This window comes from Rhamphochromis sp. 'chilingali', assembly GCF_963969265.1.
Source record: "Rhamphochromis sp. 'chilingali' genome assembly, chromosome: 13".
NCBI lineage: Eukaryota > Metazoa > Chordata > Actinopteri > Cichliformes > Cichlidae > Rhamphochromis > Rhamphochromis sp. 'chilingali'.
Window position 1 is genome coordinate 23,972,832 of NC_137940.1, and position 19,291 is coordinate 23,992,122.

Below are 19,291 nucleotides of genomic sequence, written 5' to 3' on the forward strand. Positions count from 1 at the left end.
ATTTGCTCAGCTTGAATCAGATAATTGACTTGGCTACTGCAGAATAGTACATTTCTTTTCCTTCAGCAACAAAAGGAGGTTGACCTCATTATCTGTCTAAAGATTTTTCTGGCTGTGACAAATCTGCCTGTCCTGTTTTTTAAGCTGATTGTGCTTTTTTTTGTGTTGAATCTTTCCATATTAATTTCTTAAATGATGATTCTTTTGGAGATTGTGATTCACTTCACTGGATGGTGAGAAGTGTTTTTTTCTTTCTTTACCATGGAAATGTGATCATCAGTCCCTGCTGTCTTCTTCAGACTTCCTTAGAAAGTACCGAATGATTGACTTGGCCACTCCTATTATTTTGGAGCTCACGTACAGTCTGTTTCACTTGCGTTGATACCGCAACTGCTTCCATATGCAAATACCAAACCAGCTTAATTGTTGAAGAAATCGTTTTTAAAAAACACACTATAATAATCCGACTGTGGAGAAATCAATTGTCTAAAAATTTGAATTATTCCACTCTTTCAGCCTACAGAAGAGGGGACTATGTATAAACATGGTGGTAACTCCTTAACAATTAAGGAGTTACAGACTGCTTTGAGCCGATATGAAACACCCAGTCGTTACAGCACAGTTATGCCGAGATTTTCCTCTGCACAACTCTGTAGTGACAACTTAGTTGCATGCCTTCTGTTGTAGCCCATCTGCTTCCCACCTTGATGGGCACTACATAAACAGAAGACTGGGTGCCACTGCTTCTAGCTAAGAAAAGAAAACCGAGGTTACAGTTCACCCACAATCACCAGTGGTGAAAAGTAGACCATTGGAAAAATCCAACTTTCAGATGGTAGGATCCAAATTACGCGTAAACAACATGAAAGCATGGATCCATCCTGTCTTGTATCAATGGTTGAGGCTGGTGGTGGTAGTGTAATGGTGTGGGAGATGTTTTCTTGGCCCACTTTGAGCCCCTTACGGCTAATAATAATAATAATAATGGATTGGATTTATACAGCGCTTTTCAAGGCACCCAAAGCGCTTTACAATGCCACTATTCATTCACTCTCGCATTCACACACTGGTGGCTAACTGAGCATCATTTAAACAAACTTCACAGCTTGAAGATTTGAGTTCAAATACCTGGGTTCAACTATTCAAAGGAACAAGAGAGGTAAAGAAGAGAATGCAGGTGGGATTAAATGGGTGGAAACGAGTCTTTGGGGTGATTTGTCATATACAGTGGGGCAAAAAAGTATTTAGTCAGCCACCGATTGTGCAAGTTCCCCCACTTAAAATGATGACAGAGGTCAGTAATTTGCACCAGAGGTACACTTCAACTGTGAGAGACAGAATGTGAAAAAAAAAATCCATGAATCCACATGGTAGGATTTGTAAAGAATCCTACCATGTGTATTTTTTTGTAAATTTTTGGGTGGAAAATAAGTATTTGGTCACCTCAAACAAGGAAAATCTCTGGCTCTCACAGACCTGTAACGTCTTCTGTAAGAAGCTTTTCTGTCCCCCACTCGTTACCTGTATGAATGGCACCTGTTTGAACTCATCATCTGTATAAAAGACACCTGTCCACAGCCTCAAACAGTCAGACTCCAAACTCCGCCATGGCCAAGACCAAAGAGCTTTCGAAGGACACCAGGAAAAGTATTGTAGACCTGCACCAGACTGGGAAGAGTGAATCAACAATAGGCAAGCAGCTTGGTGTGAAAAAAATCAACTGTGGGAGCAATCATCAGAAAATGGAAGACATACAAGACCACTGATAATCTCCCTCGATCTGGGGCTCCACGCAAGATCTCATCCCGTGGGGTCAAAATGATCATGAGAACGGTGAGCAAAGATCCCAGAACCACACGGGGGGACCTGGTGAATGACCTGCAGAGAGCTGGGACCAAAGTAACAAAGGTCACCATCAGTAACACACTACAACGGCAGGGAATCAAATCCCGCAGTGCCAGACGTGTTCCGCTGCTGAAGCCAGTGCATGTCCAGGCCCGTCTGAAGTTTGCCAGAGAGCACATGGATGATACAGCAGAGGATTGGGAGAATGTCATGTGGTCAGATGAAACCAAAGTAGAACTTTTTGGTATAAACTCAACTCGTCGTGTTTGGAGGAAGAAGAATACTGAGTTGCATCCCAAGAACACCATACCTACTGTGAAGCATGGGGGTGGAAACATCATGCTATGGGGCTGTTTTTCTGCCAAGGGGACAGGACGACTGATCCGTGTTAAGGACAGAATGAATGGGGCCATGTATCGTGAGATTTTGAGCCAAAACCTCCTTCCATCAGTGAGAACTTTGAAGATGAAACGAGGCTGGGTCTTCCAACATGACAATGATCCAAAACACACCGCCCGGGCAACAAAGGAGTGGCTCCGTAAGAAGCATTTGAAAGTCCTGGAGTGGCCTAGCCAGTCTCCAGACCTCAACCCCATAGAAAATCTGTGGCGGGAGTTGAAAGTCCGTGTTGCTCGGCGACAGCCCCAAAACATCACTGCTCTCGAGAAGATCTGCATGGAGGAATGGGCCAAAATACCAGCTACTGTGTGTGCAAACCTGGTAAAGACCTATAGTAGACGTTTGACCTCTGTTATTGCCAACAAAGGTTATCTTACAAAGTATTGAGTTGTATTTTTGTTATTGACCAAATACTTATTTTCCACCCTGATTTACGAATAAATTCTTTACAAATCCTACCATGTGGATTCATGGATTTTTTTTTTCACATTCTGTCTCTCACAGTTGAAGTGTACCTCTGGTGCAAATTACTGACCTCTGTCATCATTTTAGGTGGGGGAACTTGCACAATCGGTGGCTGACTAAATACTTTTTTGCCCCACTGTAGGGGACAGCAAGTATGAAAGGGAAGGTTTACAAGATGGTAGTGACACCTGCTATTATGTATGGTCTGGAGACTGTTGCACAAACAAAAAAATGGAATTTGGTTGCGGAGTAGAAGGTATTTAGATTTTAATGATGAGTACACCAGTGGTACAGGTCCGGTTGAGCAGACTAGAGACAAAGTTAGAGATTTGAGACTGAGATGATTTGGCCATGTGCAAAGGAGGGATAGTGGATATTTTTGACAAAGGTTGTTGAATACGGAGCTGCCAGGCAGGAGCAAAAAAACACTGAGAAAATCCATGTATCTAGTGAAGGAGGGCATGCAGAGGGTTGGTGTGACAGAAGAGAATGCTAAGGCTAGGATGAGATGGAGGCAGATAATCGACTGCGGTAACCTCTAAAGGGAGCAGCTGAAAGAAGAAGAAGCATACTTGAGTATTGTTACTGCTACTGTATGACCACAGTGTACCCATCGCCTGAAAGCTGCGTCCAGCAGATAATGTCACAAAGCTTAAATCGTCACAAACTGGTTTGTTAAATGTGACAATGAGTCCAGTGTACTCAAGTGGCCTTAACGGGCAACAGATGTCAATCCAGTTGAGTACCTTTGGGATGTGATGGAACAGGAATTTCACGCGATGCATGTCCAGTCATCAAATTTGCAACAGCTGAAGAATGCTGCACGAAGAATCACCCACTACTAGTGATGTGTACCTAATGAAGTGGCTAGTGAGCACATGACACCAGGTTGATGTAATAATGTTGCGCACACCTTAATAACACAAAATAACATGACTTTGAAAGCGTCAAATAAAGTGTGAGCATTATGAAGCTCCTTATTATGATTTTTTTTATATATCGAATCTTAGATATGCGGTTTCACTTTATTTTTTTTCTTTCTTAACAGACACGATCACAGGAAACACAGCGTTCAGTAGTGCCTGCTCGGTATAATGCTGAGACAATGAAGGAGGGTGTTGCTATGTGTGCGCTCTGCCAGTCAGCACTGGGCTTTCTGTTACTTTTTAATTTGAACGTTTGATTAAAACGTTCAAATTAAAAAGTAACAGAAAGCTGAATCAGTGCCGTCCCAGATTACAGCTTTTACCCACAGCGAGCAAATGCTTTAGGTAGATCCTAGCTTTTCAGCAAATATAAACACCACACTTGCGTTGCCCTTTTTGCCACCAATTTTTCATGCTGCCATATTTGGCTCACACTTTGTTTTTCTTTTCGCTGCCAGTATGACTAAGCTACGAATGACATGTAAGATGAGTGAAGAGCATTTGCATGTAAACATCATTGCTTAAGCATTGTGACTGACAGGAAAAAGACGCCTTAAAATCTTCAAATAACATAATTGGCGTGCGTCACAGGACTTTGCGTGGATTCGGAGATGGAAAAAAAAAATACCATAATATTTTTAATGTCAGTTACTGGTTTGCTGCATAGTCAGTTTTAGCAAAAACAATGAGCTCATTGAGTTGAACACAGAAAGATAAGGAGCTCTAACATTCACTGTGGGGCCTTTTGAATCCTGAATGCAATCAAGTTTAAAGTCGCGCACCGAGTGATGATAATAATGTTTCCTGGCAGGTCTTGCGTTATTTGCAGACCTTTGACTTCTAAGCAGTTTACCCATTATGTCTCTTTGCAATTCCTGCAATATTTTCTGCGCTCATATGTTATCATGGTTAACTTTATGACCAGCATCGTGCACCACATACTTCCTCTGAACAAATGCGTGCCATATAATGAAGCAGAGGTTAAGAAATAGCTGGTAGAAAGGCCGTGTCATTTCACATATATTATGTAATAACACAAAAGACAAAGCATTGAAAGTAATAGGATAAAGACACAAATACACAAACAGATAGAAGCCTGATATTGAAAGTTGTGTATTAACGTTTAACATCCACTTCCAAATGTCCACTGCTGCTTTTGGAAAGCATTCAAAAGTCATTGCTGGTGTTTCATCCTCCATAAGAAAACAATATCAAACTGCATCTACAAAATGTATAAAATTGTAAAACTTCACCTTCACTTCTGTGGCCATAATGCATCACATTCATTCAGCATTTATCACACAGCTGAGCAGCCACAACACAACTATTTGTTCTCTTTAGCCCCACCAAGTGTTTTGAACATCATCCAGCAGTAAAAGGAACTTATTTATCCCAAAAGGGTCTCTTATGGAGGGGAAATGTGCTATAAGACCGCTGACAGGAGGCCTCGCGTCCTTTTCAAACTGAGGCGTATAAAGCTTTTATCAAGCCAGGCACTTTTAAAATAGGTTCAGCGTCAAAGGTCCCGTTATTTAACACTGTTTTATTTTAACAATGCATTGTCTCTTTACCCCTTCTCCTTCAGCACTTTCAGTGTAATGGTCAAACCTCCAGCATCGCAGAGCTGAAACTCTTCCACCAGAGCTTCATCGTGTGGCTGCTGAGCAGCGTCAGCGTGCACACAGTCTCCTTCATCATCGTCCTTGTCCTCAATTTCCTCAAAGTCATCTGGATAGTCAACTTGTTCTGAAGTGTCAGGGATCGCTGGAAAAAAAAAAACAAGATTCAAGGGATGACACACGTTTGGTTTTAATAATGGCGTTGTAAGTCGGTTTATTCTCAACAGACCTGATATAGGAGAGCTGTTAACATCTTTCACACATTGTTTTGATCACCAGTAGTGGATTGTTTCGTTTTCACACATCACAGATCAACAGAAGGTCCCACTGGAAAAGCAGGTTTTCCCTCAGTTTATCAGTTGATCATTCTGTTCATCTATCCCTTTTAGCAGAGGAATCAGCTATTTAACACAATGTTGGTAAGTAGCTGAAAAAAGTCTAGCATCTTTCTCAGAACACATTGTAGTGTTTTCATTTCCCCCCAAACTGTCTACATTATTAATCCATCCATCCATCCATATTTTTCTTATCCCAGCTGTCACAAAGACCTTTTTGGTGCATGGCCACACTGCTAACCACTGTACCACCTCTGACATTATTAAGTTGGAACAGATAACGGTAGACATGTTGCACTTTGATGCTGCTGCTGTAAAAGATCTGTAATAATAACTAAATAACTAAAAATGGAATTTCACATTTTTCTGGCCTTAAACAATAATCACTGTATTGTTTGGTAATTTCTGGGTTATTCCACTTTTACTATGCTGCTGTCATGAAACTACACACTGACTATTGATCCCTAAAGTGCCACCAGAAATTCTCAGATTTAAGAAGCTGAAACAGTTGAAGAAATAATATTTTGCTTGATAACACACACACTTCTACATAAATGTTACAAATGTGTTTTGACAGTGTTCAGACAATAACCATAGCCCCAGATAGTTCTTACGTTAGGCTAATCAGTTCACTATAAGATCTAACAAAAAAAAGTTTAGGATTTGATAGAAGTTGCTCAATGAACAATTAACAATATGTGACTGAAGTGATTCAGCTTTAAATCAAGAAATTTAGCCACAATATTACCATTTCCAAAGGCCCAAACTAACTTTAAATATAAGGTTTACTTTTAATACAGCCAATGAGTACATGAAGTCCATAACCTGTGAATATCATCATTGAGATGATAAGTGGGTTTATCTGCATTCAGCTTTGTCTTCATTAACTGAAAAGCTGCTCTACTGAGTTGAAATCAGGTGACTGAACTCTTGGGTTGCTTTTGCACTTTGCTTTGGTTTGATTTGAACACCTGCAGTTCATCCTGCTACTTCCATTAGCAGTCACAGCATCAATAAACCCCTGAGACCCGATTCCACCGGCGGCCACATGTGTCAATGCCATAACGCTGCCTCCGCCATGCTTGACAGATGATGCGGTATGCTTTGGATCATGAGCTTTTTCTCTCCTTCTCCGTAATTGATCCACAGATTCCTTTTACAGAATTGTGCAGACTCGTTTAGATGGGGTTTTTTTTGACAGACTCTAATCTGGCATTCCTGTCCTTTAGCGTAAAAGGTTTTCAGCTTGTTTTACACCTGCAGTGTTTCCATTTACAAAGCCATTTCTTAATTGTAGATTTTGGCAGTGACACACCTGCCCTCTCAAGAGTATTCTTAACGTCATTCAATGTTGTGAAGTAGTTTTTCTCAACCTCAGAAAGACCTGTGTGATCATCCACTTTAGTTTTCTTTGTGGTCTCTCAGGCTTTTTCTCATGCTGAGCTGGCCAGTACATTAATTCTTGTTAGGACAGTACTACATAACTGATCTGGCAATTCCCAATTTTTTGTTTATAGACATATTTTGGGTTTTTTCAACCTAATGACAGCCTATGAATCTTTTACGTCATTTATTTGTCATAGAATAACACAAAGCCTCACTGGGCTATTAAATTACTCATCGGTGAATTTTCCAGTTACTTTCAAGCCTTTGAAAATGGAAGACTGTTTATAAAAATGTTTCTAATTCCTAAAGAGTTAATGTTTTTTGTTAAACTCTGATTTAAACCTAAAGTTGGCCTGTCAGTCACATCATGATTGCCGGATATAAAATCCACTGTGGTGTTTTAATGTTTTTTTTAAATGTCATATGCCCAATGTCTGAATACTTATGGACATTGGAGGGACGCATTACCAATGGACTCAGCAGAATTGCTCCTCATTGCCAACCCAGATTGTTTACTTTGTCCCTCCAGAGAAGACAAACTTCCATCATCATCAAAATCCTCAGGATAGTGGGATTGGTTCTGTTCATCTTCCTCCTCTACATCTGCAGAGGAGAAACTGACATCCATACTTTGTTCTTTCTCTTCCCAAGAGTAGGACTGACTGGCGAAACAGGGTTGAAGTGTTGTGTTGATGTCTTCTTTTCTAAATTCCACATTAATGTGAGCCACAGGCGTGGAGCAATCTGTCTGTGTGTCTTTGATAGATTGCAGGTGATCTCGCACATAGGCACTGCTAAGTATACAAGCAGCACTGGGCCTGTTGTCCGGATTGAGGTTGAGCATGCTCTGGATTAATGAGGAAATACTATCTGAGAACAAGTCAGGCACCGGGTGGTATTCTCCTTTGGTGATCTTATTGAACAGACTCAGGAGATTTGTGGCTGCAAAAGCAGGCCTGAGAGCACAGAGCTCATACAGGAGACAACCAAGAGCCCAGATGTCAGACTTGCAGCTGTACGGGATGTCCTGGCAAAGCTCAGGACTTAGGTAGCTGGGTGTCCCAACACATGTGGAAGCCATATCGGCTGTGTTAGTCATTATTCTGGATATGCCAAAATCGCCTAACTTTACCACACCTTGCTTTGTCAGCAGCACATTAGAGGGTTTGATGTCCCTGTGAAGTATTTTGGCTGTGTGTATGTAATTTACAGCCATAGCGACCTGGACAAACCAGCCCATCACAGTGTGCTCTGTGAAGAACTCCCCTGGCTTCCTCTCCTTTACTCTGTCATCCAAAGTCCCTCCATCGCAGTAGCTCATCACAATGTAAACGAACCCATCGTCGGAGTTCACAAAGGCCTCGCTGCATTTCACAACGTGAGGATGCACCAGCCTTTTGATAATTTCAGCTTCGTGGAGAATGGCCCTCTGCGTTTTTGCCCTCCTCGTGGTCTCCGCCTTTATCCTCTTCACCGCGTACAGGCACTTCCGCTCTACGTGCCTCATGAGAAACACGTCTGCCGCTCCTCCGCTGCCCAACCGCAAGACCCTCTCGTACTTCTCCATATTTGTGTCATAGAAACAAAAACACAGAGGAAACACCCAGACTGCAGCCCGCACGTCACGAGCCGTTTGTGTTCATTACGTTTCCATAGTGACCCATGACGCTGTGAGAATGGGTATGGGGCCAGTCAGCGGCGTCGGGGTGTGAGAGTTACACATGCGAGTCCAAGCATTAGTGTGGTTTCTAAATGGACACACTGTTTTCTTTATTTAGCACCTGTTTCATTACCTCTGCCCTGCACAAACTTTTAAAAAAAAACCCTTTAATGTTAAAACTATTTAAACTGTGGTTCGACAATATGAATTTATTAATAAATCAAAATATTAAAGCTCGCTGTGCATGCGTGAGCCTTTATGTTGGCAAAGGGGATAACATTGAGTGCCGTCGAATGACTGTAAAAAAAAACAGTCATTGGTACTGTCTCATAAGAAAAGGAAGAAAGATCTCATTAGCTTGTACATGAATGAACCGCGTTTATGGTTCTATACAGTAGATGGCGGTATATTGTGTCAAGAATCTTTGATCTACCAACGAGTGGCGAAAGAAGAAGAAGAGTTTGGGTTCTCTGCGCAGGTTTATGCGCATGCTAATCACAACATAGCAAGTGTTTGATCTGTAACTGTTATTTCTCATTGATTATTGTTGAGTTATAAGTGCACGTTAGCCTGAAATGCCACCAAAGGGAAAAGGGGGAAAGGGTGGTAAAGGTTAGTGTCCTATAACTTACTAACTGTATATGTATTCTATAATTAAAGTCAGCTAATAACTTTTCCATGTGATCCCAGAAGCGCCTTTATCACAACGGTTACTACTACAGTGCAGTTTTAATGGGTTTAACGGGTGCTGTGGTGTGTTCATCTGCCACCTTGTCACTATGTAGGAGCTGCTTCAGGGAGTGCAGACACCGACAAGAAAGAAAAAGGCCCAAAAGGAGGGACCGCTGTCAAGGTAACGTTACATTGAAGACAAAGCTTAACTGCAACATTAATGACAGATTTCATTCCCTTCCCAACAAAAATGTGACTTTTGGGGGAGTTGAAAGGAGAGCACAGATGAACGAGTCCATGTCGCGTGCAGTGTCCCGTACGATGCTATTTTAATAATCCAAACCTTCCTGCTTTAACAGAAATGTCTGAACAATTGTTGCCTTTTCTTGTCTTTTTAATAATTATCCTTTGCACAGTATATAATTCCCGCCTTATTTAGGTACATTCAGAGAGACTGTTGTTAAACGTTTTTGTTAAAAAAAAAAAAAAGGTTTTCTGTTAAAAAATATTCTGTGAAAAAGCACTTCATAAACTTAACTAAACATCAAAATTTAGTACCAATAATATCAAAATCTGAATCTTTTGATGTGGAGAAATCTCTGTGCACAAGGGCTGCGATCTTCGAGCCCTCAGGAGGCATAACGTTGAAAAAAAGGCTTGATTCTGTCATGGAAATCACTGGCTCTGTCATGCAAAGAAGAAGTCATGTGAACATGATCCAGAACTTCCCTCGCTCGCTTAAAATGGACCGAGGGAAAGTGGAAAACCGTTCTGGGTTGAGACGAATAGAAACATGAATATTTTTTTTATTTTTGGAAAACATGGATGCTGAACTAAAGACAAAGAGCGACCATCCAGCTTGTTATATCATCACTCGTCTCTAACACTAGCTTCTCTGATGGCTTGGGGGTACAACAATGCTGAAAGGTATATACAGGTTTTTAGACCAAAGTGTGCTTCCATCTAGACAATGTGTTTTCGAGGGAAAGGCTTGTGAGAGAATGCTAAACTGCATACTACTGCAAACTGCAAAACATTTAACACATTGTGAAATGAAAAATAAAAAAGACTCAGGGCTATCGGGCAGCTAGAATCATATATCAGACAAGAGTGGGACAACATTTCTCTCCCACAAGTCAAGCAGAATCATCTGTTTTTGTTTTTTTTCCGCAGGTCCGGCATATCCTGTGTGAAAAACATGGAAAATGCATGGAAGCAATGGAGAAACTGAAGGCTGGAGTTCGTTTCAGTGAAGTAGCTACACAGTATAGTGAAGACAAAGCCAGACAAGGAGTAAGCGCTTGCACTCATAATCAGATGTGCGGTGTTAGTTTCCCTTTATTGACAGTCTCAGTTTGTTTATAATGTTTAACTGAAATCATCCCAGTCAGAAGTAACGTAACCATGGAAAATTTGTCATATGATTCCTTAGTTATCATATTACACAGTACGTGGCTTAGATGAGGTCATTGTTGAGAGTTTTTCTTGGCTCTGGCAGAAATCTATCCATTTTAGTCCTTTCTCTTAACCATTTGATAATTGACATTTGGATTATATTAGAGCAAACGAAATCCAAACTAATAGAAATGTTTACAGATTGCTTTTTGCATTTCCCCAGATGCATATCATGTGATCTCTTCATGACTTTTATGTTTGTTTGTCACAGGGTGATCTAGGGTGGATGACGCGAGGATCGATGGTCGGACCTTTCCAGGATGCAGCATTCGCCCTCCCTGTCAGCTCCATGGATAAACCAGTCTACACAGACCCTCCTGTCAAGACAAAATTTGGGTACCACATCATTATGATAGAGGGGAAAAAGTAACTCGGGCCAGTTCAACACTTGAAATCAAGACATGTAAATTCCCCAATGTGCTATATTCCTAAACTTCTGATGATTTTCTTATATTTTTCAAAACACATGAGAATAAAAAAACATTGATGTAGAATTCTGTCAGATTTATCTGTGATAAATGTGCTTGCCATACTGAAAATTTAACTTGAGGGAGAAGATATGCATTTATGTAATAAAGAAGTTTACTGGTATGACTGAGAGGGTATAACAAGACTGCTAGAAGTTAGACTCATTATTGAAAAAGATCTAATGCCTTATTATCTTTTAGAAAAGGGGATTTATTTTTCTTTAACGTGATGTCTTTTAATTCTTCGCTTCCATAAATAAAATTACCATAGTAAAAAAGGAAATTCTTCAGTGGGTGTGAATATTGGATGATTGAGTGTTAATGTAGGAGTTTCTATTATTGTGTATCCCGAAGAAGAGTTTCATTATAGAGAACATTTTAATTATAGAGAACGTCACATGAATTATAAATCATCAGAATTGTGTAAAAATGTATAAAAGATGCATGCTAAAACACGAACCCTTGAAGCAGAGTTATTACTGTACTGCACATCAGTAGTGTATATGGATGGACAGTCAAGAATTGGACTGCATGCTAAATCTCAAGTGAACAGACTGTAAATATATGATATACAGTCCAGGGCGTTTCTTGGCTCAAAACAGGCTGTAAATTTTCTTGGGTTTTTCAGAAGGATAGGGGGCAGATGTTCACCAATCTTCAAAAGACTTGAAAAGAAAAATTGTAAAGACTTTGAATATTTTATCATCTGCCGTGCATAATAAGGTCTTAAAAATCAAAGAATCTGGAAAATCTTTGTGCAAAGAACAAGGTTGAAAATCAGTATGGGATAGCCATTATCTTTAAGCTCTGCATCGACACTACATTATAAACAAGCATGATCATTAGATGGAAATCACTGCATGACCTCAAGAACACTTTCAGAAATCACTGTCTCTGAACACAGTTCCCTGTGCCATGCACAAATGAAGGTTAAAGCTCAATCATTCAAAGAAGAAGCATATGTGAACATGATCCAGAGACAGCACATTCTTCATTGTGCCAAATTACATTTTAAATGGCAAAGCAGAAAGGTGTTGTGTGATTAATTGAAATTTCAAGTTTCTTTTGGAAAACATGGATCCGGCGTCCTCCAGACTAAGGAGAAGAGCGACCATCTGACTTGTTATTGTGCATTAGTGCATATGGAATTGGCTAAGTTATTACTGTACTGCACATCAGTGGTGTATGTTGATGAAGAAGTCAGTGAATTTTAGTATTTTATAAACAAATAAATGGAATAAAGCTTGAGTAAATGAACATTTTTGTACTTTTGCTTTTCCTTTCAATGGAAAACAAAAACTTCTTTCATGGGTGCCATAATGAGGTGCTCAAATACATCCAAACCGCTAGGCGGCAGCAGCCCGCGCAGCTCGCGCCTGCACGGCTGGAATCAGGAAAAGACAGTTGACGTTGTTAGGCCTTGCTAGATGATTGGCGAGGTAAGATGGCGGCGCCAGAGGAGCCAGAATTATCCCAGGCGCAGACTGAAAAACTCCTCCAATTTCAGGTAGACAGCTGATATTCCGCCTCAACTCGTGCCCGTTTGAGACCTCGTGTGGCGATGCTCTGTCGTCGATAGTAACAGGGTGTGAACGTAGTGTGGCCCGCATGTTTCAACGCTTTTTTGCACAGTCAACTTCGATAACGTTACCCCCAGCCCTCACCCGTCAACTTGAGTCAGAGCTAACGTTAGCGAAGCTAGCGAACACTAGCTAGGCTGGCTAACAAGTTAGCAGACTTTAAACGTTTATATATTTGTCGCGCGGCTCTCACGCGGGTATAAACACTCCAGCTAGGTCAGTCCGTTCCACCATTACCTGGTGTTTAATGTCATTTTTGACTCAACGTCAACTTGGGCTGAGGCTAGCTTTTCATTGACGCTCCCTACATAACACTTGCTGAGTTAACATTAGCACAGCTGCCACTGAAGTTTCTGAGCCACACAATAGTTGTAGCTACGCGAAGTCACTCTGTCATTATATGATAATAAACCAAATACATGCGATATTGCTCCATCTCCATTTGTAGCCTGCTCTAGCTTTCTTTGGCCGTTGGTAAGCTAACTGTTGGAACCACTTGAATTAACATTACATACCATCGTGCTTTGTTCTCTAGATGATTTATCTTGTTTTCGAGGTCAAATTCCTCCCCAAACCCCGTTAAAGGACACTAAATAAGATAGGCGATTCAGACTATTATTGTGTCATTGTTGCTCATTCTTAATGAAGAATTTGTGAGAGACAATCCAAGCTTAGAGACGACAATTTTCTTCTTTTATAGTCCACCTATGGTCTTTTTAATCTTTCGGGGGTTTTTTCTGTTTGTTTGTTTGTTGTCTTTTTAATAGGATTTAACCGGTTTGGAATCAATGGACCAATGTCGTCGAACATTAGAGCAACACAATTGGAACATAGAGGTACAGGAGACATGCTTTTTTTTATGATTTTCTATTGACTTAATATACATATGACTGCTGAAATAAGAACAACTGGCTTAAACATTTGTTTATTTCAGGCTGCAGTACAAGACAGGCTTAACGAGCAGGAAGGAGTTCCCAGTGTGTTTAACCCTCCACCATCCAGACCACTTCAGGTCAATACAGCAGATCATAGAGTATATAGTTACATCGTGTCAAGGCCACAACCCAGGGTAGGTCTGGAGACTGGTATCTATTGTTTCACTATACAAAAATGGCATACTAGATTCTTTTCAACTCTGGCACATACTTCACCTGTTTCTCTTGGAAATAGTGCTACTTATATGCTGTGTGTAATATTACGTGTGTAACCTTTAAGTGTCTTTGAACAAATGTTCAGTCTAAGTGATTTTGTAGTTTTTAGTTGTGTTTTATAGTTAAAAAGATAGAGAATCTCTCATTTTGGCAATGTTTAAGGTGTGATGGATTGCACTGGTGTTTCTTTTCAGGGGTTACTAGGATGGAGTTACTATTTGATAATGCTACCATTCAGATTTACATATTACACACTTCTGGACATATTCAGGTAATTAGAGCCTTTAGGTTTTTAACTCACAGTTGCTGCATAAAGCAAAATTCCTGATTGCAACTATTATATAAAATGTTTTTTGTTCCAAGGCTCGCCCTGCGGTTCATCAGGCCTGATCCTCGTGGTCGTGTGACAGACCCCGTTGGAGACGTTGTGTCTTTCATTCATAGTTTTGAGGAGAAGTATGGGCAGGCACACCCTGTCTTTTACCAGGGAACATACAGCCAGGTGAGAACATGGATATGGATGATAAAAGTATATTTTCGTTTCTGAAGTGATGTTAAGACAGCTTAAAAGATAAAACCGCCTTTGCTTATTGTGATACTTGTAGGCACTGAACGATGCCAAAAGGGAGCTCCGCTACCTATTAGTGTACCTTCACGGAGACGATCATCAAGACACTGACGAGTTTTGCCGGTATAGTTTTTTTTTTTTTTATGCCCACATCACCTGTAGCCACTATAGGTCCCATACTGTCTGATGCATGTGTTGTACAGTTGCTGGTGTACAGGTACATCTGCTTGCTTTTTGCTGCATGATGTAAAGACACATCCTTTCTTTATTAACAATTAATTAACAATTTATTTGTTCTAAGCATATACACATAAAAAACATGTTTTTATGGTCCTGATTTGTCACATTCCAGCTCCACATTATGTACTGAAGAGGTCATTACCTTCCTCAACACACGAATGCTCTTTTGGGCATGTTCAACAAGCAAGCCTGAGGGCTACAGAGGTATGCATGTTTGTTGCTTATTACTGAGTTGCTGTGATAAATGGGAAATAAAGTATAAAACAGGTTGAAGTGAGGAAGTGCCCTCCTTGTTTTTGACTTAAAGAATGATAAGAAAAGAGAGCACCATCTTTGTTGTGTGGAGGCGGTCTAGTTGTAATAAAAAAACGCTCAGTTTGAACATCCATGTGCAGTTTTATTAATCATCATTAATGGAGATGTTGTTTCTAGAAACGGTCACATGCTGAGTCTGTAATGTCATTTTTGATGCTTGGAGAAGCAACAAAATCCCTTTTATTCCTTTGAGCTGGCAGTGAAGGGTTTAAAGCCTAATTTGAATAGAAATGATTTGCCTGTGAGCTGCCACATGTTCGATGAGGTAGGATTCGTTTGTCCATTTGTGCTTGGTGTGAACTGACTTTTAATTAAAATGTAGTGTCACTGTTATTACAGGAGATTTGACAGTGTAATTTCTTTTTAAGTGTCCCAAGCGTTGCGAGAGAACACCTACCCATTCCTGGCCATGATAATGCTGAAGGATCGCAAGATGACAGTGGTCGGCAGGCTCGAGGGTCTCATTCAGCCAGAGGACCTTATCAACCAGCTGACGTTCATCATGGATGCTAACCAAACATATCTAATGTCAGAGCGCCTTGAACGGTACAGAAAATTGATTAACTAACACTGACTTGCATGACTTTAAAAGATCTTCTCGACACTTAAAAAACCCCATTATGTTTTGGGGTCTTTGCCTTCATTCGACAGTGTAGTAGTGGAGAGTAGACAGGAAATGAGAGAGAGAGTAAAGGGCTCTGGGTTGAACTCAAACCTAAGCCGCTGTATTCAGCCTTGTGACATATGGTCGTCCATTAACCCCGTGAGCAAAACTGCTCTCTGTTTATGTTTAACTTTAATTGTGTGATAGTTTTGATTGAAGTGTGACCATCACAAATTATTTCATCACTTTCTTTCCCCTGATTACTGAAGGCAAAACTGACCATTGTGATGTTTGTGAAAAAAGATAATAGGCAACTAGTTAAGCTCATCGTAAAAGCTAATCGAAGCCCTGTGGGCTCGCCTTTTGAGTGCTGATTGGTTGTTTGCCAACTGTCAGTCACTTGTGTGTGAAATGTCTGTGAAGGTTCTCAGTCATCCAGGTCATCGTAGTCAAAGGAGCTTGCAAAGAAAAGCGTCTGGACTTCTTTAAGTTGCTTGAAGATGTTTCACCTCTCATCCGAGAAGCTTCTTCAGTTCTAAGGTCAAATGGTGGGGAGTCCCAGATTTAAACCTAGTGGGAGCATCCCCCCGCAGAGGGACAAAAGGACCCCCTGATGATCCTCTAGTCGCCTTAGCCAAGGTGTGAAACTGGGTGTGGGTCCCAATCAGCCAGGGTTTCAGGTGAGCTCATTGTGAAACCTGGCCCCACCTTATCCCCACCGAATTCCTGAGGTCAGATGGCCCAGGATGTGAGTGGGCGTTCAGGCGTCTGGGGAGGGAACTCAAAACTGGATTATAGATGGCAGACAGTTGGAGTCGTAAACCCCCGCCTCTGTTCAAAGATGGTTGCTCACAGTGGACATAGATGACTTCTTTCACTCCTCTTTCAAACCATCTGTCCTCTCTGTTCAAAATGTGAACATTGGCATCCTCGATGCTGATGGCTGCTTGGGACCCACACCCAATTTCACACCTTGGCTCAGGCGATTAGAGGATCATCAGGGGGTCCTTTTGTCCCTCTTTGGGGGGATGCTCCCACTAGGTTTATATCTGGGACTCTCCACCATTTGACCTTAGAACTGAAGAAGCTTCTCGGATGAGAGGTGAAACGTCTTCAAGCAACTTAAAGAAGTCCAGACACTTTTCTTTGCAAGCTCCTTTGACCACTGGTGTGTGAAGTACTTCTGCCTTAGACCTAGTCCACACATACACTAATATTTTTTTTAAAACAGTTTCCCCTTTCTCAAATAAGTGTGCACATGAGAATCCAAAAACACAACTTAGATGTTGTTCAGAGCATGCCCAACCAGTAGGAGGTGATATAACCCCAAAATATAATATTAATACAGAGAAGTGTACACATATTTTTGCCTTAGAAGGATTTCCAAAGGTCAGTTTTGTTAGTAGATGAATGAAAATGGAAAAGTCCAATTTCTGAAAAACACCCATGTTTGTTTTGGTAGGAGGCCCATATTGTTTAATTTAATTGAAGTGCAAGGACAAGGACACAAGGCTAATTTAATGACCACAGCTTATTATGGCATGGACAATGATGTGTAGATGTAGATGTGGTAGTCAGAGATATCGACATGGCCGGCATTTGCGGATATACACAAAACAATAGTATATCATTCACTGCTTAATGCCTCACTTTGTGTCGGATAAAGACGTCACCTTTTTGTTTCAGCGAGGAGAGGAACCAGACCCAAGTGCTAAGGCAGCAGCAGGATGAGGCCTATCTGGCTTCGCTCCGTGCCGACCAGGAGAAGGAACGAAAGAAAAGGGAGGAGCAGGAGCAGAAGAGGCAAGAGGAGGAGAAGGTCCGACAGAGTGCTCTTGCTGAAGAGCGGAGACGACGAGTGAGTCCTGTTTTGCATTGATGGAAATAAGAGATTTTTTTCATGTTTGCATTCTGAGTTTCTGATTAATGTTGTCACTTTTCCAGACACTTGAAGAGGAGAAGGAGAGGAAGTCGGAATGTCTTCCTCCAGAGCCTCCTGCAGATGATCCTGAAAGTGTCAAAATAGTGTTCAAGCTGCCCAACGATACACGAGTAGAGAGGCGATTCCTGTTTGGCCAGTCTCTGACGGTGAGCATCACTCCCATTTGCCCTTGCTTAATTTATCTACTTTTAATAATTGTTTTGGCAAAGTGTCAGGTTTCTAGTAAATGATGTTGTGTAGCCACATGGTTTAGCTTCCTTATTTGGTTTTCTCATCTAATTGCAGTAATTCAGTAGTCAACAAATTAATTTTTACATAATTTCATGTTATTAGAAAAAAGTTTCTTCTCTTGTTTCATTATGAAAGCGTCATTTTGTTATTTTTCTTTCACAGGTAATACATGATTTCCTATTCTCTTTGAAAGAAACTCCAGAGAAGTTTCAGATAGTTACAAACTTCCCTCGCCGAGTCTTGCCCTGCCTTCCCACTGAAGAGCAGCCCAACCCACCCACGCTGAAAGAGGCAGGACTCAGCCGCTCCGAGGTGCTTTTTGTTCAGGACCTTACGGACGATTAATAGATAACATACCTCTTCTACAGCGAGGAAACATTTTCCTCTGACACCAACCCATCCTTTTTTTCTTTTTTCATATTTTGTTCAATGGCCATTATGCATAAGGGATCATTGAGATAAAACCCTAACCTGGAAAAAAAAAATTAAACCATCCTACATCTCTAGTCCTTGTTTGGTTGTGTTTACAGGGTTCCCAATAGCCTGGAAAGTCTTGAATTTTATCAAATAAATATTTCTTGAAGTCCTTCCTTGAACTCATCTATGTGTGGACAGAGTTTGATTTCCATCACTTGTACTTGCCCCGGTTAATTCGTGTTCTTTCACACCAGTATTTGTTGCAGCACCAGATTAATCATCTAATGAAATGTTCTGAAACAGCACAATAGCTTTGTGCAACACCAGAATCATAACCCAGTCGTTCTTTTGTGGGCATTTGACCCACCAGAATGTGTTAATAGTTACATTGAGGATGCAGAATGGAGATTTCTATGATGGTGTGTTTCCTTAGCTAACTTTTTTTTTTGGTCAAAGTTTTGATGTTTGATCCTTGTCCCCATCCAACATCCTTTCGCCTTGAGTTTGTTTCCCCTCACACTGACTAATGAGCACAACAAAATCAGTCTGAGTTGGGTTTGTTACCGCTGTGATTGTTAATCCATGTGGTTTGAAGAACAAATGTACCTACTTCAGGGAGCAGGTTAGTGGTTTTGGACTTTGAGGATAAATGGGAACCCTGTTATAAATGAGCCATGACCTGTACATAAGTTAGCTATTTAAAATCCCTAAATTTACCATATGTTTTGTTTGACTCCTTTGTGTCATGAAATGACCAAATGCAGATTGGTTACTATGTAAAGCAGACTGCCGCAAGCTCATGAAGTTCAAAGATACATTATTTAACAAGAAGCCACAGCTTTTACATGTGGCTTTATCTAGTATAGTGCGAGTCTGCTCATAGTGTGCCTGTGGTTACTCATAGATGCCTGTTCGCCTGTAACATCTAAATGGGCTCATGTAAAGATGTAATTTTCCAACTATAAATTAAAAACATTTTAAAAATGTGGGTTTATTGAGAATGAACAACACTTG

At 40.8% G+C, this 19,291-nt stretch overlaps 3 protein-coding genes across 3 annotated transcripts; 2 read left to right on the forward strand and 1 right to left on the reverse strand.

Annotated features, from left to right (window-relative positions):
- Positions 1-3,816: 3,816 nt before the first annotated feature.
- Positions 3,817-8,607, reverse strand: nek12 (NIMA-related kinase 12). The gene is made up of 2 exons (XM_080901055.1): positions 7,444-8,607; positions 3,817-5,399 (listed from the first exon to the last, which is right to left on the reverse strand). Exons 1-2 carry the CDS (start codon positions 8,540-8,542, stop codon positions 5,203-5,205), a joined length of 1,296 nt encoding a protein of 431 aa, XP_080757181.1. The 5' UTR covers positions 8,543-8,607; the 3' UTR covers positions 3,817-5,202.
- Positions 8,608-9,091: 484 nt separating this feature from the next.
- On the forward strand, positions 9,092-11,512 carry pin4 (protein (peptidylprolyl cis/trans isomerase) NIMA-interacting, 4 (parvulin)). Its single transcript, XM_080901065.1, has 4 exons — positions 9,092-9,247; positions 9,421-9,488; positions 10,481-10,600; positions 10,974-11,512. The coding sequence occupies exons 1-4, from the start codon at positions 9,211-9,213 to the stop codon at positions 11,130-11,132; spliced, it is 384 nt and encodes a 127-aa protein (XP_080757191.1). The 5' UTR covers positions 9,092-9,210; the 3' UTR covers positions 11,133-11,512.
- Positions 11,513-12,640: 1,128 nt separating this feature from the next.
- Positions 12,641-19,263, forward strand: faf2 (Fas associated factor family member 2). Its single transcript, XM_080901047.1, has 11 exons — positions 12,641-12,736; positions 13,577-13,645; positions 13,744-13,878; positions 14,155-14,231; positions 14,324-14,462; positions 14,566-14,651; positions 14,881-14,972; positions 15,452-15,629; positions 17,374-17,545; positions 17,632-17,775; positions 18,023-19,263. The coding sequence occupies exons 1-11, from the start codon at positions 12,674-12,676 to the stop codon at positions 18,203-18,205; spliced, it is 1,338 nt and encodes a 445-aa protein (XP_080757173.1). The 5' UTR covers positions 12,641-12,673; the 3' UTR covers positions 18,206-19,263.
- The last annotated feature ends 28 nt before the right edge of the window (positions 19,264-19,291 follow it).